We start from the raw sequence: 24,247 nt of genomic DNA, 5'->3' as shown, positions 1-24,247 counted from the left end.
CAAATGATCATTTACAGTGGGTACACTCCTCGCAGACTCGAGGACCTCTGATTAATATCCTTCTCGGCGCATTTCGTTGTTTGTTTTTCGTTTTTCTTAATTCTTTTCAAAAATTCTTTTTGTTTGTTTTCTGGGGGAGGTAATGAGGTTGACTGACTGACTGATTGGAGGTACCGGGAATTGAACGCAGGACCGTGGGCACGCTGAGCACACGCCCCACCACTGGGCTCCAGCCTCCCCGCCCCGACCTCCCTGCACATCTCTCTGTCTCAGCCTGTCTCCAGCTCCCTGGCTGTGGGACAAGGGGTCAGGGGGTGCTGTTGGCACCGCTGCCAGATGGCCTTTGGTCCAGCTGTGCCCATGCGGCCTGGTGAGCCCACGAAGGGACCGGCACCCACTTTTACCATATTCCTGGCAACTCTTTGGGGTGTCTTCTCAGGGTTTTAATTTCCACTTCTTTCCCGACCAGGGTATGTGAACACTCGTTCTTGTCCACAGTCCTGCTTGGACCTCAGCCCCTCGCGGAGAGCCAGAATGTCCAAGAAGGGCGGGGCCGCTGGTCACCTGCCCTTCCTTTGCCCGTCTTCCCCGTCAGGTGGACATCAGCGGGGGTCCCCACCTGGGTGCTCTCCAGCAGAATAGCCTGAGGAGTGCTTACAAAAGGGAGTCTCTGCACAGTTGCATGGGTCGGGGCCCCACCAGTGGCTGGAAATAGGGACTGTCACCACCCTGGGCTTGAAGGGGCAAGGGGGAGGCAGGGGTGGCCTGAACCCTGAAGCAGAGAGGGCTGGCGGAGGGGGCACCCGGCAGGCGCTGGCCTCCTGGAGAGAAACCAACACCCGACCCCGGAGCGGGAGGGCCAGGAGCTCAGGATTCTGTCTGGAAGGGTCAGCCTCCGAGAGCAGAGCGTGTGGAGATGAGGGGAGAGGGTCCCGGGGGCACCGCTTCTCTTATTGATTCATGGGTGCTCTTTATTACTGGGGCGTTGGCCCTCCCCCCAGCACCGAGCCCTGGTGCCATGACCCGCTGCGGTCTGCACTGTCTGGCGTCGGCTGCCATGCACAGGACGGGTTGTGCGCAGGAATGATTTGGGCCGTCAGTGCTCGGGTTTGCCAGCCTTCCTGCCTGCTAAAGAGACGGTGTCGGGCAGCTTTAAAAATGTCGCCTCGGCAGAGGGATGGTCCCAGGGCGTGGTGCCGCAGGAGTAATCGTGGTAAATTATTGCCAATTTATCTGGAAGGACTGAAGGCAGCAATACTGAAGGGTTGAGGAGGCTGCACGCAGCAACTCCAGAAGGATTTTGGGTTTAAATGTCAACTTCATGAGTTTGTGCGTGGGAGGCAGCCTGCGAGCCCCCAGAAACCCACGTCCTGGCGTCCATGCCATCGTGAGGTCTCCTCCCTTGATGAATAGAGTTGGCCTCTGTAACCCATAGGGCACTGTGCACTTGGTGGTGTGTGACTTCTGACTTCCGGTCATAAGACCGCTGGCTCTGGGGAAGCCGACTGCCCTGTGGGAGGTCCACGCGGGGAGGAACCAGAGCTTCCTGCCAAGAGCCAGCACCAGCTTGCCGGGGACGTGTGCGAGCCCCCGGAAGTGGGCCTTCCAGTCTTCATCGTCACGGCACGTCAGCCCAGCCGGCATCCCTGCAGCCTCCTGGGAGACTCCGAGTCAGACGTGCCCAGCCGGGCTGCCCGGAATTCCAGCCCCACCGTGGCCGTGGGGGCGCAGGCGGTTCCTGCTGCTTCAGGCCGCTGCACACCTTGTCCTGTCCTGTGCGGCAGCAGAGACAAACGCCATATTTTACTGCAAACCACGGGACAGTTTGAAATCAATGCCTGGAGTCCAAATTCTGGGCCTCCAGGTGGACCCAGGAGAAGCACCCACCCACCCAGGGGCTGCTTGGCCCAGACGGAGGGCTGGGAGTTCAGAGCACCCCATGGAATCAGGGCCCCCTCTGAGCCTCAGTCTCTGCGTCTGAGAAATGGAGGAGCTGGACGAAGAGGGGCTGAAACAGCCCTGCCCTCCGGAGATCCGAGCTCAGCGGGGGTAGGGTCCGTCCCACTCCCGACACCGGCCGCCCTTCCTGGAGCAGAGCCTGGGCTGCACACAAGCCCCGATTCCAAAAGCACCAGAAACAGAGCCTTTTCTGCTGTTTAGCCAGAGAGGAAGACATCGTCCTGGGCCAACCAGAACTCCCCCGTAGGGCTGTGTGTGTGTGTGTGTGTGTATTTTGTTTAATTGAGATATAATTCACAAGCCGCAAAAGTCACCCTTTCAAGCACGCCCCTCAGTGCTCTTCGGTATAACCACAGGGCTATGCAGCCATCACCACTGTCGAGTTTCAGGGTACTCTCATCGCTCTGGAAAGGAGCCGCATCTCGTCTTGCAGCCACTGCCTCCCCCAGCCCCCGCAGCCCCTCATTTATTTTCTGTCTCTGTGGGTTTGCCCGTTGTGGACAGCTCGTGCGTGTAGCATCACACACCAGGTGGCCGTTTGTGCCCGGCCTCCTTCGCTCAGCTTCTGATGTTCGCCCACGCTGTAGCCCTGTGTGTCAGAACTCCCGCCCCTTCTGTGGCTGTGTGATAGTCTGCTGCCTGGATGGACACGTGTAGTTATCCATCCAACCGTTGATGGACGTGCGGGCCGTTTCCATCCCTCGTCCGTCGTGAGTAGGCCCACCCCGCCCCCACAAGGAGAAACCAGCCGAAGAAAGTGACCATCAGCCCGCTTGTTAAGGGAGACGTCGCTCCCTCCTTGAACGTTCTCTGCTCACTTTGTGGACTGATCCCCGGGAGGGAGCCCGTGCTGTCGGGTTTCCAAAGGCACTGTCTGCGCCTGAGTGCAGACGGGGCGTGCCTGGGACCTGAGCCCCCGGCTCCAGGCCCTGTTCCCCTGAGGCTCAAGGGGTCGGCAGGCCCTTGGTTGGCCAGGGCTTCAGTCTCCCCATGGGACCAGGGGTCAGGAAGGGCGCTGGCCAGGACAAAGCGACTCCTCACCTGGCCACTCGACCTTGACCGCTGCGCCTAGAGGCTCAGAGGCCCAGTCTCGTCACCTGCGGAGTGGGGACACTGCCGCCCGCGTGCCAGGACCGTGAGAAGTCAGAGGCCACGCTGGGGGAACGCACAACACGTGACCAGCAGGTTTTACAGAGAGGAAGTGAGCCAATGGGCCGACGGGGAAGAGGAGCTGCATCTGCAAGCAAACAGGCGACGGAAGGAGCAGAGGCTCGCCTGGAGGGTTAGGCGGCCGCGCCTCCTGTCCTTCCGGCGGGGGCAGCTGGGTTGCGGTCCCCTCTGCCCTCCCACTCAGGGCTGGGCACAGGGCCGGACCCCCGGGGCCCACACATAGCCTGGCTGGCCCCCGGGAGAGGCAGGAGCAGGGAGCAGTTTCCAACAAGGGTCGAGGCGGAGGGTCCAGCATCCCGAGGGGCCCAGACTGGTCCCCCAGGAGACCCCAGGAGACAGAGCAGAGAGCTCCGGGGCAGGGATGGGCAAGCTGCCGTCAGCCCTCGGGCGTGACACCTCCTCCAGGCTCCGGGCAGGAGCGCCAGGGCCGCGGGGCTGGTGGGTGGGCGGGGGGACAGGAGGACAGGCAGGGTCCCCACTCCCCGGGCTCAGGGCCATCCATCTTGGTCTGGCCCTATTAAAATACATTATAAAGGAAAGAAAAGCGTGGACCAGAGGGTGAAGGGGAGGGAAATGATGCTGCGTCAGGCCTTTGTTTGTTCCTCCCCCCAGGACCCCGCGCAGAGAAGATAAAAGGGGGCCTGGGGCTTTGTTCTCGGGAGTTGGGGCGGCCGAGCTCAGTGGGGCGGCTCTGTGGGAAGGAGTGACGCCGGTGGGAGGCACTGCACCTGTCTGGGGCCCTGCCCCTCCTCCGCTGCCTTTCGCACCCTCAGACGTCACAGACCCCCGCCTGCCCCCACCAGAGCCAGGTCACCCGGCCACAGTCCTGCAGACCAGGGGCAGAGAGGTGGGCTCCAGCTGCACCTGTGGGGCAGGAAGATCATCCTGGGTCTTGCGAATGTGGAGCTTTGGAAATTTTCAGCCCCTGAAGCTGATTCCCAGCTCCTGCTGGGAGCCCCGAAGAGCCCACAGGTGACAGTGACAACCCTCCCATGGGAAGCCCTGCCCTGGAGACGGGCCCTGGGCAGCTGACCCAAGAACGTGGGCCACGTGGGCCTCACCCTGGTCCTATGCAGTGTGTACTGACCGGGCCCAGGGCAGAGGCCCCCCGATACCGAGGGTGACAGGCGCTCCCTCCGCCAGGCCTGCTGAGAAGCCACACCCCACAGCTTCAGTGGCAGCCCCACCGGGGCCACCTCCTGAGGGCCAGGCCAGGCAAGACCTTTTATGGTTGTGATACCTTTGACCCTTGGCGTCACTGGTTATGAGCTGAATTCTATCCCTTCCCCCAAAAGATGTATTGAAGTCTTATCACCCAGAACCTCAGAGTGTGCCCCAGGCCCAAGCAGGGGTGTGGACACAGCGACGTGGCCCACAGCAGTGAAAACACTCTGCGCTTCTGGCCGAGCCCACTCCCCTTGCTTTCTGGAAGGAGCCGGCCTCCCCGCCCCAGCCCCATGCCCAGCAGCAGGCTGGTTCCTGGCTGGCATCTGGTGGGGGTTGGGATTTCTGTCTCCACGTTCCCCGCTGTCTTCCCGGGGTGCGCCATGACTTCCCGTCTTCACAGGTGCTGGGGTTGGGGGACCCCTTTGGGCCCAAAAGCAGTCATGGCAGTGGGGGTGGAGTCCCTCAGAGGTTCAGCATTTTCCTCATTGAAAGGTAACCCGCGTGGCTGCGTGGGGCAGCAGGGCTGCGTTTGTGCACCTTGGGGGGTCGGCGCTAGGGGGCGCAGGCACAGGAACGGGAGGGGTTCTCGTGTCACTGAGACGAGACACACGGGCTGACGCTGTTATCCGCAGCAGCTGCCCCAGAACCGGGCCGCGTGCCCCAGCGGGGCCCCTCGCCCTGCGCTCACTCCGGAGGTGCTTTCTATCTCTAAAGAGAGGCGTGGACGCAAGCTCACTTCCTCAAATAATCTATACAACCCCAGTGTGTCTGTCAGGTCCTGTGTAAGCTGAAAATGCAACTGAAATCAGTTTTTAAATGCATACAAAATAAATGTTATCAACAAAGTTAGGGGAAAAAATGATGACCATGATGGCTAATTTTATGCATCCACTCGGCTGGGCCATGGGGCCCAGATATTTTGTCAAACACTCTTCTGGTTGTTTCTATGAGGGTGTATCTGGTTGAGGTTAACATCTGAATCCTTGGACTCTGGGAAGCTGATGGCCCGCCCCAGTGTGGGTGGGCCTCGTCTAATCAGTTGAAGGCCCGCAGCAACTCCAAAGACCAGCCTTCCCTGAATAACAGAGGATTCTCCAGGGACTGCCTTCAGACGCCTGCAGCGTCAGCTCTCCTGGGTCTCCACCTGCCAGCCCACACCACTGACTGGGACTTGCCTTCACCACATGAGCCAGTTCCTTACAATGAATGCTTTCCTCCATCTCCAGAGCCAGCAAGAGGGGGTCCCAGGAACCATACTGAAAGGGCACGAGGTGGGGCCCCCACGGGCAGTCCTGGGAGGGAGGGGCCTGTCCCGTGTCTGACACTCAGGCCAGGATCAGGACACGGCCAAGCGCATCTTTGATCTCTCCGCATTGTGAGAACCCAGCCCACTTCCCCCCCTGCCGACACTCACACTGCCGACACATCGCCTCCAAGGCGGGCAGATGCAGACAGCGAATGTGAGTGTGTCACAGGCCTGTCACCCCAGCACGCAGCCCTGCACACAGCAGGCTTGGGACCCACGGCCCCTCTGACCACCCCCCCCACCTAGGTCCAACCAGCCTGGTCCATGGCGGCCTAGGGTTCCACAGAGAAGCTCTGTGACAGCTGAGGCCGGCCACAGGGCAAGTCCCCGCCTCCCCACCGCGGCCAGCAGGACAGCCACTCTCTGTGTTCTGTAAATCCGGCTTCTGGGCAGGATTCATTTGAAGATTCACACCTGCAGCTTAAACAAATTCGAGTACATGGAGGCTCAGGGCGCAGACATGTCCCCTTCCTTGTGATGGCCGCCAAGTGAGGGAGGGAAGCTAGGCCTCCACCTTGCGGGGTCAGGTCCTCAGGGATCGGATGTCTGTGAAATCTATCCCCAGGGCATCATCCGGAAGCTCCACTTCCAGCCAGGGCTAGGGTTCCAGAGGTTGCCCCGAGATTCTTATAAACATGACATATCGAATAAACTCCTTCCGAAACCCTCACCAGCTCTGGGAGGCTGGGCATGTTTTCCAGGCTTCACTCGTCCACTCGGCTCAGTTTTCCTGTGGTCCCTTCCACTCAGGGCAGGGAGGCACCCCCGGCCTTCTCGGGGTGGGGGGAGACGGCCCTCGGCCGCCCTTCACATCTGGAATGATCCGCTGCGGCTGTGACCACCAGGGCCTGGGGGGAGAGGGCAGCCAGAGCGTCTGTGCCGGGACGAGAACCACAGCCCTCTAGCCCCATCCCCTGAAAATGCCCCCGGCCCGGGCGGGCACAGCTGCACGCCGCGGGGCAGGTAATGCCGCTGAGAGGGTGACCTGGGTGGAGGCAGCATCCCGTGGGTCTCCGCATGCCCGACTCTCCCGCCTGCGTTTCCCGACAGAGGGTCTGCGGGAAGGGGTGCAGCCCATCTCTTCCAGCAGTCCCGTGTCAGCTTGCTGCACGGAGCAAACCGGATGTGGGAACTGGCAGTGGCTCACCAGACCTCTCGCCCGAGACGGCCTCGGTCTGCACACGTGCATGACAGCCCACGGCGGCTCCAGGCCGCCCCAGCCTGCCACTGAGGCCACACCCGCACGTCAGCCGAGCAAAGGCCCAGTGGTTACTTGCTAGAAAGTCAGCGTCCCGTCCTCTGAGGCGCTCAGAGAGCACACGCTCAGCTGGCTGAGCTGCAGGTGTCCCACCTCCCCGCACACACTGTCATTTGTATTTTTCTACCCAGAAACAGGGGTTTGGACGTGAAGGCGGCTGTGTACCCGAGTTTCCGTGTATATAGACAAACACCTTTTCCACTTTAGATTCGGGGTGAGGGAGCAGGGTGGCTGGGGCCGGGGTGCCGTCTGAGCCAGCAGATGTGAACAGAAGCAGGAGGCAGAGCCCCCCCGGGACAGAAGCATGAGAATGGCAGTGGCCCTGGCGTGGGGCTGAGCTCCCCGGCTAGGGACAAGGGACAAGACAGAAGGTGGGTCCGATGATGGTCTAGAGCCGGGGGGCAAACCTGGACCAGTCCCAGGAGCTCTGGGAGGCACGGGCCAGCAGGGCCAGCGGGCAGTCAGTGTGGGCGCCTCCCAGAGGAGCCCTGGGGTAGATGGTGACCACGTGGGCGGAAGCAGGGGCCGCAGTCTGATAAAGATGTGGCTCTGGCTCAAGAGGGATCTGGGCGCACCCCCAAGGATGCTCACACCTACAGGGCACACCCAGTTCCCGTACGCGCCCCGCTCACATCCAAATCCCAGCGGCACCTACCCAACCCCTCCCTCCCTGCGCAGCGGCCGTCCAAGCCCTGCCAGGAACTGGCTAGAAGACGAGGCCCACCCCGCCCTCTCCCTGTCCCTAAAGCAATGACATCGTCCTCGGCTCCTGCCATCAGCGGCCCAGCTGATGGATCGCCCCGTGCGATGACTCAGCAGCCATCAGCCAGTCTATGAAACGGCGTTAATTCTGCCGGGGTCGCGCCTGGCGCTTGCATTGGAAGGCAGCAGCCTCTGGGTGGAGGTGAAGGGGCGGGGCCCCCGCCAGACCCCTTCACTCAGAGCTGTGAGACACGGTGCCAGCACAGCCACTCGGGCCCCCGGCCCAGGACCCTGGACAGGCCGCCAGGTGGCGACGCTCGTCGAAGCCCCAGCCTCCAGGGCGGGAGGCAAGGCAGCCCCCAGAGTAGCCGCACCCCGGGGGGGGCCGGAGGAAGGCGGGAGAGCCCCCAGGCCTGGGGCACTCTGGGGCGTCGGCCCTGCCCCGGGCCGCCAGGGGGACCGGCTTCTCCTACCCAGCTCCCTGGACGCGTGTCCCAGTCTCGCCGCGCGCCGGGCGGGCCTCCTGCTCAATGAGGGACGCGTCGTGGTGTGAATGACAGCAGTGTAACAGCACCTGCCTGTGTCGGGCACCTGCGCTTGGCCGGACGGGAGAGCTGCCCTCGGAGCAGACGTCTGGGCCTGACGCCCCAGCTCAAACCCTGCCCCGGCCCTCAGCAGCTGTGCGACCTCGGGTAGGTGACGTCACCCCTCTGTGCCTCAGCTTCCACATGTGTACACTGGGGCCAGCGACTGGACCCTGGGAGCATGGGCTGGAGGATTCAGGCAGCTAACACTGTAAAGCACCAAGCCCCGGCCGGGGTGGGGGCCCCACGCAGCTCATCACGGAACCACATCCCTGCAGCACGGCCTCACGCCAAGCCTGGGGCTCGTGGCCCTCACCCCGCTCTCCAGACGCGGAGGCCAAGACCCAGGACGGCCCTTCACCAAGGACCCCAGCGAGGCCGTTGCCAAGGCCTGTGGTTAATGCTCACGATCACCTGAGTTCGCCCCCAGCTGGGAACAGCAGCCCCAGGGCTGCAGCCAAAACGCCACATACTGGAATTTCCTTGGTTCCTGGGACAAAATTTCTCGAATCAAAGCCATTCTGGAAAAATCCACAGGATCCGTCTGCCCTCAAAGAGGCAGCTACTAGTAGGGTTCTGCTCGCTGACCAGGACCCGGCCAGCATCGGCCTGTGCTCCCGAGAGGCCCAGCTGCCTGCCTCCCCAGAGCTGGCTGGAGACACCGCTCTGTCCTGCACCACCCTGGGGCAGGGAGAAGCCACCTGAGCCCACCTCCCTGCCCAGAGGCCAGCGCCCTCCGGCCCCGACATAGGACACCCTCCATCCCAGGGCTGTGCCGAGGTCAGCGGCAGCCAAGTTATGCCGATGCAGTTGCCCACCTTGGGGCTCGGTCTCCGGCACGGCCTCCCTCCCCCGGAGCCTGGCTGAGGCCAGCTTGTCCTCCGCAGTTGATTTCGGCAGGACTGGGCAGACCCCTTGACCCACCCTGACCTGGCCCAGCGCTTCCTTTCTGCCAAGACCCTGGAGACTCGTTCTCTGGCAGGAGAAGCCCCCTTTGTCTGCCCTGCCTGCAGAGGGGGAGGGGGCAGCTGTGGCTCCCTCTGGAGTGGGGGGCTCAGCTGCACTCATCCCCAGGGGCTGGGCGCCCCCACCCCCAGGCCAGCCTCGAGCCCAGGTGCGTGACTGTCACCAAGATGAAAGAGACGTAATTAAGTTCCAATCAGCGGAGTGATTTGTTATCATAATGTAATATTCCCGTCCAGCCCCTGGGCCCAGAGATCTGTCTCCGTCAGGACTGCCCAGCTGGGGGTCCCTGCCTTCCGGGGCTCCAGGCCTTCCTGCCACCCAGGGCCCAGCTCCTGGCAGCAGAGCCACAGAGGTGGCGTCCACCCCGCCTGCCCCCCCTCAGCCGCACACATCCCTCCCCCAACTCCAAGCTGCCCAAGGTGATAATGAAGTCATTTTTCTAAGGAATGTTCACCTGGAAGACAGCCCCGTCCGTGGGCCAGCTAATCGAGCTGGGAAGGCAGGCCCAGGGGAGAGGCGGGGGCAGGGGTGGAGGGCAGGCGGGAAAGGAGGGGTGAGGCGAGCTGGGCGAGGATGGTTGGTGTGCTGTGAGCTGCAGTGCGTGGGGTGATTTATGTGGGAGCTCCTCCGAGCCAAGCGCTGCCTCTGCGCTGGCCGGATGCAGACACTGTGTTGGAAAGAGGTATGGGGACAGACAAGGCCCCTCGGCAGCCAAGCCCACCTGGCCTCCAGTGGGAGGACGTGGGATGGCCAGTGGTGCGAGCTCCAGCCGCGGCCTCCCGGGCATAGGAGATGCTCTGGCCGTGCACGCCCAGCAGGGTCTCGCCCGCCAGCACCTCCTCTCCTCGCTGTGCACACTCACTGCTCACACACGTTTGTTCAGTCCCATTGTGGCTGGGAGCTGGCTGGGGGCCCGGGGGACCCGGGTTCACACTTGGGGTCCACGACTCACCTCCTGGCGCCTCAGTTTCCCCATCTGAGAAATGAGCATCCAAATGGGGCCCGGGCCGTAGGTGTGTGTGTGAGCACCGAGGCCCTGGACGCGGCGCCCCATGGAAGAGAAGCCGGGCGGGAATGACCCAGAAGGTAGCTGACTCCTGGAGGCCAGGTCGGGAGGGGGGGCCTCCGGGGACGGTGTTTACACCTTTCTGCTTTTCTGTGGCTTCCACGTTTGCTAAAATGGGTCTGTTGACTTTCAGGGGGGAAGCACGGGCTGTGTGTGGCCTGGAGCCCGGCGGGCGGAGGCGGCGTGCAGGCAGCCGCAGCGGCTGGCGGGTGGGCCCGGCCTGGGCGGCGGCTCCGAGCACAGAGGGCGTCTGTGCGTAGGTCTGCGTGTGTCCTGACCCCGCAGCCCGCTGGCTCGGGTCCCTCTGTCGTGGAGAGTACGGGCCGTCCGTCAGGGCGATGGTACCACCATTAATAGCGGCACCTCCGCGCCAGGCACACGCTGCCTCATCGCATCTTAAACCCGTGCTCCTCAGAGGGCACTGTCCCCACAGGGCCCAGGATAACCATAAAGGGCCTGTTTTCCGTTCCTCCCATGGGATTCTCCCCCACACCCCGGGGGCAGGTGCATAACCCCATTTCACAGGCCCAGAGAGGCTGAGTAACTTCCGAAGTCGCACAGCTCCAGGGGACAGAGCAGGGATTCAGCCCCAATGGGAGGCCTAGAGCCAGTCACTCAAACCCCAAGGGCGCCCGGAAGGTTTCCATGAACCCGGGGTCACAGGGAGACCCAGCAGGGAGTCTGCACCCTGGCGGAGCGCTCAGCATGCCCCTCCTTCACAGAGCTGTTTGGGGCCGGGTGATGGACACGGGGGCCCAAGCAGGATAGGTGCGGGGGGCTGCGGCGAGGTGGGGCAGGACTGGAGCTAGGGGAGCAGCAGGAGGGAGGGTCTGGCAAGGACCGCCGGGCCCCACCGAGCAGCAGAGGGAGCAAAATGGGAGGTTCCCTCCCCAGGGACGCCATCTGAGAGGTGCTGGAGGGCAGGCCCCTACCGCTGTGACCGCTGCGGGGGGACACCCAAGCTCAGGGAAGAGCTGAAGGAAGAGCCGTCCCACGGGGGAGCAGTGCCCCGCCAGCCACAAGGACCGGACCGTCCAGGCTGTGCTGTCAGGGGTCCCAGAGCCCTGCACCTGTTTGTGAAAACTGCAGGTTTCTAGGCCCCCTTCCCCAACCAGGACCCACTGGCAAACTGGAGACGGGGCCTTGGAACCCAGGATGACTGAGGGCAGCGACTGGGCCAACCCCCCTGGACCTCGACTCAGGGCCTGGAGCCTTTGGGGCAGAGCATGGAGCTCCTTGGGGCCAGCCAGCTCCGAGTGCCCTGCAAGGGATGCTGGCCGGGTGGTGGGAGGGGCAGCAGAGAACGGGTCTGAGCTGCCCTCCTCCAGGTGCTCTGTGGCACCCACAGGCCAGGACGCCGGCAGATTTGGATTTCAGTTACTGAATTTTAATAATAACGTACAGCTGGGTTGGCCAGACCAGTCTTCGGTGCCAACTGCAATCAGTTGGTTTTGGCTGAACAGGGAGGGCTGGGAGCCAGGCTCAGCGGGAGAGGAGCCCTGCTCGATTAGTCATGTCTGCCATGGGTACAGGAGGGGGCCTGGCAGCGGATGCCTCGGTTTGCCAGGTCTGTCCCAGAGGTGAGGTTCCATCGTGGAGCGGCCTTCCACCTGCTGACACAGCCCAGGTGTGGGAAGCCGGTCTCCCTCTCCCTCTGACGCTGCCTTGCATGTCTCCCTTTCAGGGCATCTTCAGACTGTCCAAGGCTTCTGTAACAGGACCTGCTGCACGTCTGCCAGCACCTGTCCACCCATCCATCCGCCCAGCTGTCCATCTAGCTCGAGCTGAGGCCTGCGGGGGCAGCAGCGCAGGAGGGAGAGGGACGGCCTTCCAGACATGGCCTGCCTCCAGGCCCCCTCCCGTGCGGACACGAGGTGACCCAGTCCGGACTTGGCACCTCGAGGGCCTGTGGACCCCATGAGGGGTCTGTAAGATGGGCCTGGGGGAGGGGCGGCGACTGCGCTTCCTGGGGGACGAGGTAGCAGGTAGGAACAGGGAGGTGCGGGCACGCCTTCCAGGACAGACAAACAAGGGAAGTGGAGTGGACACCTGGGTGGAGGACGCAGGAACAGCGTATGTGCCGAAGGGGTCCCGGCAGGGCGTGCTGACCTCCAGTCGGACGGACCTGGGTCACACTCGGCCCCCTCCAAACACCTCCACGTGGTTGCTCGACCTCTCAGCCTCAGTTTCTGCGTCTTTGAGACGGGGATGCTGGTTCTTGCTGCAGTGAGGTCACGCGCTGGACACAAAGGCAGCAGCCGGCTCGTCCACGGCAGGAGGCTGCGGCTCGGCGGCTGGGGCACCCTCCAGCTCCTCCTGGGAGGCACCCCGCCAGCCCCTGGTGCGTAAGAGATCGTGTCCGGGAAAGTGCCCGAGCCCTTGCAAGAGGGAAACAGCATGATGGGGAGGGAACAACAAGGCTCGTGCCACGATCACAGCAGCACCGTTCACATGGCGGCAGCGGACCGGAGCCTCCCAGGTGCCGACAGCAGGGAGCAGGGAGGCCGGCGGCCCAAGGCCCCCGTGGGTTGTGGGCTCGGTGGGGCAGGGCGGAGGCGGGGAGTGGGCAGGACCCGGCGGTGCGCCGAGGGCACAAGCAGAGGGAGCCGGAGTGGGGGGAGTGGCCCGGAGTCTCGAGTGGCCCGGGTGCCCCCTCGGAGCAGGCAAGGGGCTTTGGAGTCACATCTGGGGCCGGTCGTTCCCAGTGGGACCAGTGCGGCCAGTGCCTCCACCTCCCTCACCTCCTGTGGGGCAGCAGCGTTTCTGCTGAACCAGCGGACGGGGGCCTGGCCCTCGCCTGGCTGCTGGGCATTCAAAAGGGCAGCTGCTGCCTGGTTGGGTAGTGGGGTCGCTGGCTGAGGGGCTTCTGTGGGCCCTGGAAGCGCAGGCTGCCTGGCGCCCGCCCAAGCCTCCCGCTCTGACACAGGCTGAGCCCCTGGGCGGGTGGGCAAGAGCCGTCTGCAGAGTTCTAGCACACGCAGGCCTGAGGGGCCGAGGGGGTGGGCGGGTGGGAGGATCCCAAGACTCCCCTCCCCCAGCCCAGGCCCAAGCACGGTGCGGGGCCGGGGGCAGGGGGTTCCCTCCGGAGGCAGGCTGCGGGCCAGGGCCGAGCACCAGGCCTCCCTCACTTGCCAGGGGAGGCTCTCAGGGCGTGGGCCCCAGGGGGAAGCAGGGGCCTTGGGCGGGGCGGGGCAGTCCGCGGGGTCCCGGCCTCTGTCCAGCGCAGAGTAATCAGAGGCCCCTGGGGACCCCTGAGGAGGGCCAGGCCCCCAGCCCCCTGCACTGCTGAGCCCGGGACCTCTAGAAGGTTGTTCACACTCAGAGAGAAACTCAACCAGGCCCAGACCCTCGTAGCAGACGGACGGCTGCCCCGGGCCCTTGAGGAAGTTCCGCAGCCACGTTCCCCACGCTCACCGGCCGCTGTAGACGCTTTCCTGGGCGTGGTGTCATTCAGGTCACAGTCTCCACCTTTGTACAGTTTTTGCAAGTAGGGGATAGGGCGAGCCCTGGCAAACTCAGAATCCAACCCAGGCCTCCCGTGGGCACTCGCTTTCTTTCAGCAAAACCACGTCGCCCGCCCAGGGACCCCTGGACGTCAGTCCATGAGGGGAGGGACCCTCGGCCCGCCCCCCCTTCCGTGTCCCCGAGTCCGGCGCTTGGCCCGGCCCCAGCAGGGACACGGCACCCCACCCGCCCGGGCCCTCGGTGTCCACAGCCCCGGCCACCCAGGCCTTCCCCTCCCTCCCCTGGCCTGGAGGGGTCCGGGCCCAGGCTCTGCGGCCCTGGGGCGTCTCCTCCGGAACCCACCGCGAGAGCGGAGCACGTCCAAACCCTGTGCTCAGTGAATTATAATTTTCCTTCATTTCCCCTTCGAAACACACTAATTAAACGGACATTGTTGAGACAGCCCATTGAAATTCAAAAAAGGGTCCTCTTTCTACAGAAGACATCTATTACTTCAGAGGCAATTGTGCGCATTGTGTGAGCAGCGCGTGGCCGCACACACGTGCTCGCACGCGCGCACAGGCGGGTGCGGACGCCCGGCCCCACCTGCGGGCTGTGCCTTCCCGCCCAGAGCCAGGGCTGCGGGTCGAATTGTTTCTTTTTCCTGATGTTTGCCAAGGCAACTAGGACGCAAACAACCTCAGAACGTCCTTTCCTCCCGCAGCGGCGTGGCACCCGTGCCGGAGGAGTCGGGGAGGCTGCGCAGCGACCCTCACGAGATGCCACCCCACGCACCGGGGGCCCCTCCCCCCGGCTGGCTGCTCCCACGGAGGACGTCATCTCCCCCACAGCCCTGTCCCCCCTTCACCTGAGCCCGTGCAGAGGCTTCTGGACCCAGCCTGGGGACGGGGGAGGCCCTGGCCAGCCTGGCGAGACCCTGACCCCAGTCTCCAGGGTGACAGACCAGGGGCTTCATGACCGGACAGGAAACCTTCAGCCTTCCAAAACCCGGCAGGGGCGCTGGGCCTTCTGGTACCTGGGACCCACCCGGGGGCATCACGTTCCTTTTTAAACATAATTCCTTGATGTCTTTAGTCTAAGTGTAGCCAGCTTACCGAAAGTGCACACAGGATGGGACTTCTCACACAGTGCTGCTCTGCACGACCCCCGCCCAGGGAGGACCGGACTTCACCACAGAAAGGGCCCCTCCCGTCGCCGCTCCCCGGGCCCAGGCCACCGCCGGCACCAGTCTTGACTCCTAAGCCCTCGGCTCTCTCTTGCCTGCTTGACCTTCTGACAAGGGGCTCATCTGTGAGTTGGTGTCCGGCGGCTGTCACCAGCTCCCAGGGGAGACTTGCCACGCGTGCAGGTGTAGCTGGTCCGTCCTGCAGCCACATGTGGATTTACTCCCGTGCTGCCACGCAAGAGCGCCTGCGTCCTCTCCAGCTTGGGGCCAGCACGGGCAGGGCTGCGGTGGTCCCCACCCCCCGGCAGCAGGATGCGCGTGCCTGGAAGTGGAGCTGCCGGGTCGCTGGTCCGTGGATCCCGCAGCCACGAGGACAGAAGCCTCAGGTGCGGCTTCAGCCCAGGGCTTCTCAGGGAGATGCACACGGCTTCTCGTGTGGGCTCTCCCTGCCCCTCCACCCCTGCGCCGAGTCCAGGTCTCTCTCTCCTGGGGTTCTGTTCTCCTGCCTGTGGTCCAGCCTCTGCAATCCGGTCTCCTGGCCGACATCAGAACTGTGCTTTCCAGTAGGCAAAGCTGGACCTGTCGCTGGCCCTGTCACTGGCCTGGCCACTCTCACTGCCTATTCACGCATCTCCCCGGCACCCAGCACAGGGCTGGGCATGGAGCAGGTGCTCAGTAAACACCTGGGAGGGAGCGACAGCCCCAGCGCCGCCGGAGCACCCCAGCGGAACACCCAGCCCACGCAGCACGCTGGGGGCTCTCGGCGCATCTTGAGGATGCAGCTCTGCCCCGTCTCCTGGCTCGGCCTACAGCCTCTCCCTGACACCCTCTCTCACCCCGGAGCCTAGCCCTCCTCGGGGCCATTGCTCATGGTGAGGCCGCCGGGTCCTGGGCCGGGTGCAAACATGTTTAGTGCAAAGCCGTGTCTCCCACCCCTCGCCGTGAACCCCAGGGTGTGGGAGACAAAGTTGCTCAGCATTCGGGAAAGGCTTGCATTTGCAGTGTCCGCACAACACCCGACGTCCCTGAGTCCCTGGAGGGGTGGGGCTTAGCTACCCTGCACCAGGCCTGGCCACCATCCTGTCCAGAGTTCTCCACCGCCTCCTCTGGCCGGATGGTATCCTTGCAGAAGTGGCTCCCAGGGTCCCCACAGGTTCTCCAGCTGGGAAGGTGAGCACTGCAAACAAGGAGACTCGACCCCGGAGTCCAAGGTCAGGCCAGGATTCCCAGACTAGTGACTCAGGCTTCAAGGAAACACAGACCGCCCTTCCCGCGGGCTGTCCTTGCCCTCCCCAGTGCCCTCTGCCTGAAGATGGCGCTCTGCCCGCCAGCCCCACCTGCCCCAAGGGCCACGGCACCTTGATGCAGGTGGGGGCCGGGGTGCCTCCCTTCCCTCATCAGACCCTTCAGTGCTGGGAGGGCCAGGCCTGGACAGCGTCCCTGGGGAGGAGGAGTTCAGATCCCCGTGCTGACAGTGTAACCAGCCCTGGGACGGTCATACTTCCACGACAGACACACGTAGCTTGGACCTCCGTGGGAATTGCCGCCGTACCCTCGTCACTGAAACGAGGCTCTCGGCGGCCAAGCTGACCATCAGATTATTTGGCCAATGACGGACCACGGTGCAGTGTGGTCCGGGCCTCAGGCTCCATCCACTTGCTTGGTTCTGGATCTTGAGAGGAGGGGCTCTTCTATCCTGTCTGTTCCTTGGGAGGAGGAGGTGGGTGCATTGTGGTGGGGGGGCCACAGGGAGCTGATGAGGACCAGAGACCTTGAGGGCAGACCCCACACGGCCACTGTCCTGGGGCCTGGCTGCAGCTGACTCCTGGGGCCAGGAAGCCCAGAGGCTCCCGCGAAGGCTGGGCCAGGGAAGGTCCCCCCAGAGAGACCACGCCTTGCTCCTGGGGTTGAGAGGGACCTGGCCACCCTCTCAGCAACCCTCTGGGGTAAATGATGACCCAGGAAACATCGAGTGAGCACCTGCTGTGTGTGTGTCACCAGTGACAGAAATGCACGGGGCGTGCTGGGACTGGGAAGCACTGCGGGTGGCCAAATGCAGGGAGGGAAGGCTTCCTGGAGGAGGCCATGTAGCCAGACTGGTGGGGGTGGGCAGAAAGAGGCATTCCTGGCAGAGGAAGGCCAGGTACAGAGGCCAGGAGGCTGGAGCTGAAGCTGGAAACTGAGTGTGTGTGTGTGTGTGTGTGTGTGTGTGTGTGTGTGCATGTGTGAGTGTGTGCATGTGTGAATGTGTGGATATGACTACAATGAGGGTGAGAGTGTGTGAATGTGAGTGTGAACGTGAGTGTGCGAGGGTGTTGTGAATATGTGGTGAGGTGAGTGTGGGAGCAGTCTGGTATGCACGTGGCAGGTCACCAGGGCCTCGCGGGCCATGATAACGTGATAAGCAGTCGGGACTCAGTCCTCAGGGTACTGGGGAGCCACAGGGTATGGTAGGATCAGATTGATGATTTAGGCTTGTCCCTCCAGCTGGTGGGTGGAGGCTGGACCAGAGGCCAGATGTGGCCAAGGTATGAGCTGGAGGCCACCAGTGTTGCAGGACAGAGGGGGTGGTCCTGACCCGGGCCGAAGCTCTGGGGTCCATCTGAAAGGTGTCTGGCAGATAAATGTGTGGGATCTTGGTGTCAGGCCACAAAATCTTCAAATCCAGAGATGGAACAAGAGAGATGAATGCAGCCCCCCAGCCCTGCTGTCCCCCAAGACCTGAGGCCTGAACCCAGCACCTGAGAGCTGCCAAGCCCCACATTTGCCTGACACTTCTCACCAGGACTGAAAGGTCACGTGGCACTTTACACTGTGGTTGGGCTCAGCTCTCTGTCTACCTCTGGCCAGCTGGGCAGCCTTGGGTGCATGACCCAACCTCTCTGAGCCTCAGCTTCTTCACTGGTGCCATTGGAAGATAATAATAGTACCTCCATGTATTAGTCAGTTCTTGCTGCATAACAAAGCACCCAGAATTGACATCGTTACTACAACCAACAGTGGTGTCCTTGCCTGTGCATCTGTGGGTCGAGGTGGCTCTGGTGGGCTGGGCTGGCTTGGCTGGGTTGGCCTCAGGCTGCAGGCTGTGATCCAATGGGCTCCCTGAACCAGCAGCCCCGGGGATGCTCCTGGAGTGGCAGACCCCAGAGCATGAGAGGGCAGACAGGCCAAGCATGCTGACAGTGCCTCACTCGTCTCCACCAGCTCATCATTAGGCCAAGCCAGGCCCACTGAGGCAGGAGGGCGGGGGCAGGACACAGCCACTGAAGGACTGACATGGCTATTGGCACCAAGCAAGAAGGCAGAGAAGTCCATTCACAATAGACCTGGAGGCCCAAGGTGGTGGGAGACCCGACCTCCAGTGGACCTTGAGTTTCATTACACACATTGTAATGTCCTAGCGTGGTGAATGACACCCCCACAGGCACCATGACAGTGCTGGGGCTGACCATGAAGGTCAAAGGGAGGGTGGGGCCCATTCCTGGGAATCCCCACCCTTTCCCCAAAGTAGTTGGAATAACCGTCCCACTTATTAGCCTATAAAAACTAGCCACACCTGCCTCCTGGTCCCTCTGTCTGGCCTTTCCTGGAGTATATATCCGCCTTCACTTTAACCACCCCGCCCCCCACCCCCTCCCTGTGGCCTCTCAGGCCTCTGAGACGACCCACGCTCAGTCTATGGAGCATGTATCTCTCTGAATAAATCTACTTTTACTCAACTCTGGCTCATTCTTGAATTCTTTCCTTTGCAAAGCCAAGGACCCTCACTTGGCGGGGTGCGTCCCCAGGACCCGTCAGAGAACTGGAACACGGCCATCCTCTTGCACCCCATTTTCCTGTATCACGATGGCCCAGCCCAGCAGCGGTGGGCAGGGATGTTCCTCCACTGGGAGGAGGCCTGGGAGGGGTCCTAATCCTATTAGAGGGTGTGAGGAGCCGGACTCCCCACCCAGGCCCCACCTGCACCCCGGGCGTGGGGAGGGGCACGCAGGCTGGGTAGCGCGCACACTGTGCTCTGGACACGGGAGCAGACCCGGCCCACCCTGTGCAGGAGGACATGGCCAGCTCCTCCACGTGCTGGAGGGGCCGGAAAGGGGTCTGATGCCCCCTGAGGTTCCCCCAACCTCAGCTCCCCATGCACGGGTCCCGAGACTCCACCCTCCCGGCAGGAGTCCCCTTGATGTGGGCCACCTCTGGCCCCAGCAGGACCCGGCACTATGGAGGCTCTGCCGTCCAGGGATCGGCCGGCCCCCCAGCCCTGCCTACCTTTGCCTCTGAAGCTGCAGCCCTGGGCTCAAGCCAACCTCAGGGAGGAGGGTGTCCCTGCCTCACCGCCCCTGAGGGGGCCCCACAAACTTGGTCCCCAGTGCCCCGTCCCCTCAGTGCTCTAGAACTGCTGTGAATCCCAGCCCGGAGGAGACAGCCACGAAAAGAGAGGCTCGGAAATGCGCACTGACCCTTCAGCCTGCCCCCGAATTGGGGTGGGGGGCAGGGGCGAGGCAGCTCTCGCGGGAGGAGGGGGTCCAGCCCCAGGTCAGAGGCTGAATCAGCTTCACCTTGACGCAGAAGACTCCCGGCTGGTGGCTATGCAGCTTCCCTTACACACCTCCAGAAACAGGCAGCTCACTCCTGCCTGGGCTGCGGTTAGAAAGCTCTTCCTTATTTGGCCCCAGCTGTGCTCTGGGGTCCCACCTCCGCCTCTGCAGGGCACAGCACGTGCAGAGTGCAGCGTGGCGCTGGGCAGCCCGCCCCACAGCACAGACACCGTCGCCTGGCCCCTGGGGCTTCGAGGCGCTCGGACACTGCAGGGCCGCCTGGTTGTCGGCCGGGATTGCCACCTCCCCCGGCCCCCTTCCCCTCTGGGGCCCCGGCCACCAGCAGTAAGAGGGAAAATGGTTCAGAGGCCTGAAGATGAGTGGTGATACCCCGGCCACCTGCCTGGTGGTCCATCCAGTATGCTCCCAGTGTAGGGGGAGGGGGAGGAGGGAAAGAGGGAGGGAAGGGGGGAGGAGAGAAGAAAAGAGAGGTGGGGGGAGGAGAGACGGGGAGGGGGAGAGAGAGAGGAGAGAGGGGAGAGGGAGGGGAAAGCCTGAGGAAGGGAGAGGGAGGGAGGAGAGCCTGTGAGGGGGGAGGGGAGGGGAGAGGGGGAGGGAGAGGAGGGGAGAGAGTGGAGGGGGAGGGGGAGGGAGCTGCCACCGCAGGCTTTGTTGTCCGTCTCAGCACCACTTAACCCAACTGTTAAAGAGATTCCGAGGCAATTAGGCTCAGGGGAAGCCATAAATCTCAATAACCATCAGCCCAAGTTTTCTCCCCTCCTTGAAACAACAGATATAATTTCACTGGTTGCGCCCAGACTCCCAGAGGGCTTTCTGATAAAAAGCCACTTCTTCAAAACATCAAACCCAAGTTCCTCTCATCTTTCAAGCAACCAAGGGTCAGGTTTCCCTAGAGTGGACGGAGGCCTGGGGCGGGAGGCGGGCAGGCAGCGGCCCGTCCTCTGTGGTCCCGCCTGCCTTCCACAGCCGAGAGGTCAGTGCCGAGGCCGAGGGTTCCCAGATCATTCTGTGGCCTCCTTGAGTCTGCCGTGACACCTCTGAGAGCTGGTCCCCTGATCTCTGCTTGGTTGCCCCTGCTGGCGGGGTGCTCACTATGGCTCGCACTGGTCCACGTCAGGAGGGCTCTTCTGGAAGGAAGTGCTTCTGATGCTGCTTCACACCTGCCTCCCACACCACCCCACAGGTCCTGGCTCTGTCTGGGGGTGTACAGGATCCCCCCTGGTGGGATGGGGAGCCTGCAGGTGACTCCCAGAAGCTGAGACACACACGGAGAAGATGGAGGGGGGACCCTCAGGAGTGGGGTGAGCAGGGGAAGTACTCACATTGCATCTCTGTGGTTTTACTCTGGGTAAGCTTTATCCTTAGACATTGGAAGGGCTTGGAGAAAGTTCTCGAGCAGCCAGCCCCCTGCAGACGCCACTGATTCCTCACAATAACAGAGGTGGGAAAGGGGGAGGGGGAGGGCAGGTTTCACTGTTCCCATTCTACAGAGCGGGAGACTGAGGCTACCAAGGGCCCCGCCTGGCCCCCTCCTCGCGGAGGCCTCCCCAACTTCCCCTCCCAAGAGTTGGAGGTGGGGCTACACCTGGGAACTCTGGGCTCCCCTCCAGGGAAGGTGGGGACGCGGCCTCCTGGGCTTGCCTTTTTCCCCTCTGCCAGACGGGGAGCCCCTTGAGGGCAGACACTGAGCTTGTGGGGGTTCTCACCTCCCCCTGAACCCTTGGCTCCCACCTCAGAAGACCCCTCCATAAAACAGGGTTACTGTGGAGACCCGGTGAGGAGGCGAGAGGAGGAGTCACCAGCGGTCCGATCCCCTGGGGCTGGGAGCGGGGGTCAGTCACACTCTGCAGCCCTGCCACCTCCAGCGCCCGGATCCTGCACGTGGGCTCCTGAACAGGCAAACGCCACGTCCCCTTGAAGGCGGCCCAGGACACCCCGTGGTCACGTATCTGCTGCATTTCCACCCCTGAGCTCGCTCTGCATGGGTTTGTCTTATTTTCAAGACAGCGAGCACGGTCTTGCAGAGCGCAGGGCCGGCTGCACCGGGCTGGGCGGCCACTCCCACCTGCGGGCTGCAAGGAATGAAGCCAGTCCTCCTGCTCCTCCAAGGCCGGGGTCCCTCTCTCCCCGTCGCAGGGCCTGCGGTGTGGTCACTACAGGCCGGCAGAGCAGCAGGTGAGGGGCCTGCGGCTGCTCTCTCCACCCGGAGATGCGTGGCCCAGGCCCTCCCGACGGCCAGCCCTCCCACAACCACCCTCACCTCCAGCACAGAGCAGAGGCTCAGAGAGGCTCAGCTTCTACCTACGGTCACATAGCAGTATTCAGTCAAGGCAGGATTTGAACCCAGGTCTGCTTGGGTCTTGAGCCTGGATTTGAGGCTCCACCTGGGACAAGATTCCTTTAAGGAAGTGGAGGGAGCCTTGGGGACCCTCCCTTCACAGATGGGGAGGCTGAGGCCCAAGAGGGGACTTGCCCAAGCTCACACAGTGAGCCCCAGCCAGAGCTAAATTCCAGTCCGGAGCTTGACCCAGCCCCGTGGGCCACGCCGACAGCCCTCCTTGGGGCACATGTCGGGGGTCTCTGCCGAGGAGGACTGGCAGGTCTGGCTTTGGGGAACCCCCTGCTCTGTCCCAGAAGTGCCCATCGAGACACTAGCAGGGTGCAGACAGCCTGACCCCCATGACGGTTCCAGGGCCATGCGCCGCCTGCCATGAGAACCAGGGCCCCAGGAGGCAGGCGGGATGCCCTGGGCTCCCTGTGGTCCGGCATGAGCACGCGGACCTCTGTCATGGGTCCCGCCCCAGGGTGCCAGGGCCGCTCCAAGTAGCCCTTCTCCCTCCCTGGCTCACGGGCCCCTTGGGCACTCGGGCCAGCCCCTCCAGCCAGGGCGGAGCAGCAGAATCCAAAAGGAAGCCCTGTGGTCTCCGGTCAGCGCCCCCAGTTCCCTCCTCCCTTCCCTGGTTCCTTGAGCATTTGACACAGGACTCACTGGGCTCAGCAGGGCCTTGGAAAACGTGAACAGGTCCAGGCTCTGGGGACTCTGCTCCTCCCCGAGCGGCTTAAGTCTGTGTGGTGGGGCCTCGGCTGGGCCAAGAGCGACGTATGCTTGTTCGGGGGCCCAATCCAGACCGGGGAAATCAAGGAGGGCTGCCTGGCAGAAGTCACATCCCAGCTGAGACCACAAGGATGGAGGAGCTGTGCAGACGGGGAGGAGAAGGGGAGGAAACAGCAAGCACAGGCAGAAAGGGTGGGTCCGGCCCTCGGGGCCGATGGTCGCCGGCGCGGCCGCAGCAGAACGTGGTCAAGGAGTGTCCCGCACAAGCAGCCTGGACCCTCCCCCAGGGGCGAGCAGCATCCCTCCGTGCCAGACCTGGCGCTGGGCTGTCCCCGCAGCCCACAGCGAGCGGGGCTTTGAGTCCAGTGCGGCGTGGCCCAGAGAGAAGGGAGGGGAGAGTGGCAGGGAGCAGGCGCTGGGGGAGCAAACGAGTGGATGAAACGCAACCCCGCGTCAGGGCGGGGCTCCCTCCAGACCCTCCAGTGAGCCGGGCGCCGCCGAGCTGGCAAAGATGCCCGGTGTCTGGAAACCGTGCCCACCTGTCTGCAGCCGTGGGCACTGAGACTTGCAGGCCCCGTGGGCATGGCCAGCCCGGCTGTGCCAGCTCTCAGCGAGTCAGGGCCAGGACACTCATGCCTGGGGACAAGGCTGGGCCACACCAAAGCCGAGGTGTCCTGGGGGCCTGCAGCCCGAGGTGGGGTGCTGGGGCCAAGGGGCTTCTGCCCCCATGTCCGCCATCTCCCCTTCCACTGGACCCAGGGCAAACCCAGCGGGGAGAATTTCCCCAGGCATCTTGACTCCGCGGAGGGGATGCGGCTTGTAGAATGTCATCTGGAGGGAAGCGGGTTAGGAGGAAGTCGGGATACACGTGGGCAAGTGCAGCGCTGCCCTGGAGCCCACATCCGCCCGGGGCCTGGAAGTTGGGAGCAGGCGCGGCAGATCCAGGGGTGGGGGGCGTGCAGCAGGTGGCAGTCCCTGTTCTCCTGCCCAGGAGCCTGGTCCTGTCCAGAGGCGCTTTCTTGGATGTCTACCCTCCTCCTTCTTTGATGGCATCTTGCATGGCTGATGATGTGAATGGAGATAATCTGCTGACCAATCCAGAACCATCTAAAGCATCCTCCTCCTCCAAGAAGCCTTCCTGCACTCACCTGGTGCACCCAGCACACAGGAGCCTCCGCATTCAGCGACACGCAGACAGCTGCCCCTGCCAGCCTCAGGCTTCGCCTCCCACCCCCTCTCCTCTGCTCTGGTCTTTGCCCCTCAAACGCATTGAGCTTTTGCAGTCACTGCCCCCTCTTCCCCCAGCATGGCCACGGCCTGACTGCAACCCAGCCGCAGGTCCTCCCCTCCCCCACCCTCCCCTCCGCAACACGTGCTCTCCAGGCGTCCCTGTTTGTCCACTTGCTTGTCTCCCTCACAGCACGGACGCCTCACGAGAACAAGCTCTCTGCTTCCTTCTCCTGACGCAATTCCACACTCCCCATCTGCACGTGCCAGGCACCCCTGCACACACACACACACACACACACACACACACATACAGAGGCACGTGCACGCATGCACACACATGCACACTGGCACCCAGGGACACGTGTGCTTGCATGCATGTGCACACGCGCGGCCTTGAACCCTGGTCTCACGGTCTGTTCTGGCTCCTGCACTATGCATTCCCGCTTCCACTCAAGTGAGTCAGGCTTAGAGACGTTGGGAACCCGCCGAGGGCCACACAGCTGGTGGAGCCGGGGCTAGACCAGGACTGCCCCTCACCACCGGGCCCCACGGGCCCCGCGGCGAGCAAGCACAGCTCCTGTGGTCGCTGGGTCCTCGC

The 24,247-nt window shown here is 63.3% G+C and overlaps 1 protein-coding gene across 1 annotated transcript; it reads right to left on the bottom strand.

Moving 5' to 3' along the window:
- Positions 1-11,677: 11,677 nt before the first annotated feature.
- Positions 11,678-16,109, bottom strand: LOC140695931 (uncharacterized). Its single transcript, XM_072959025.1, has 2 exons — positions 14,738-16,109; positions 11,678-12,556 (listed from the first exon to the last, which is right to left on the bottom strand). Exons 1-2 carry the CDS (start codon positions 15,017-15,019, stop codon positions 11,870-11,872), a joined length of 969 nt encoding a protein of 322 aa, XP_072815126.1. The 5' UTR covers positions 15,020-16,109; the 3' UTR covers positions 11,678-11,869.
- Positions 16,110-24,247: the final 8,138 nt, after the last annotated feature.

Source organism: Vicugna pacos, chromosome 4, assembly GCF_048564905.1.
Source record: "Vicugna pacos chromosome 4, VicPac4, whole genome shotgun sequence".
Taxonomy (NCBI): Eukaryota; Metazoa; Chordata; class Mammalia; order Artiodactyla; family Camelidae; genus Vicugna; species Vicugna pacos.
Note: the sequence above shows the minus strand (reverse complement) of the source record. Positions and strands in the feature narration are given on the sequence as shown.

What these genes read in the sequence shown, in the direction of transcription:
- LOC140695931 (XM_072959025.1), bottom strand. Translation starts at nt 15,019, where the DNA reads ATGTGGCTGCAGGACGGACCAGCTACACCTGCACGCGTGGCAAGTCTC. An exon ending in CCATCCTGTGTGCACTTTCG is followed by an intron (nt 12,557 to 14,737) that starts GTAAGCTGGCTA and finishes CCCTCTTGCAAG; the next exon opens with GGCTCGGGCACTTTCCCGGA.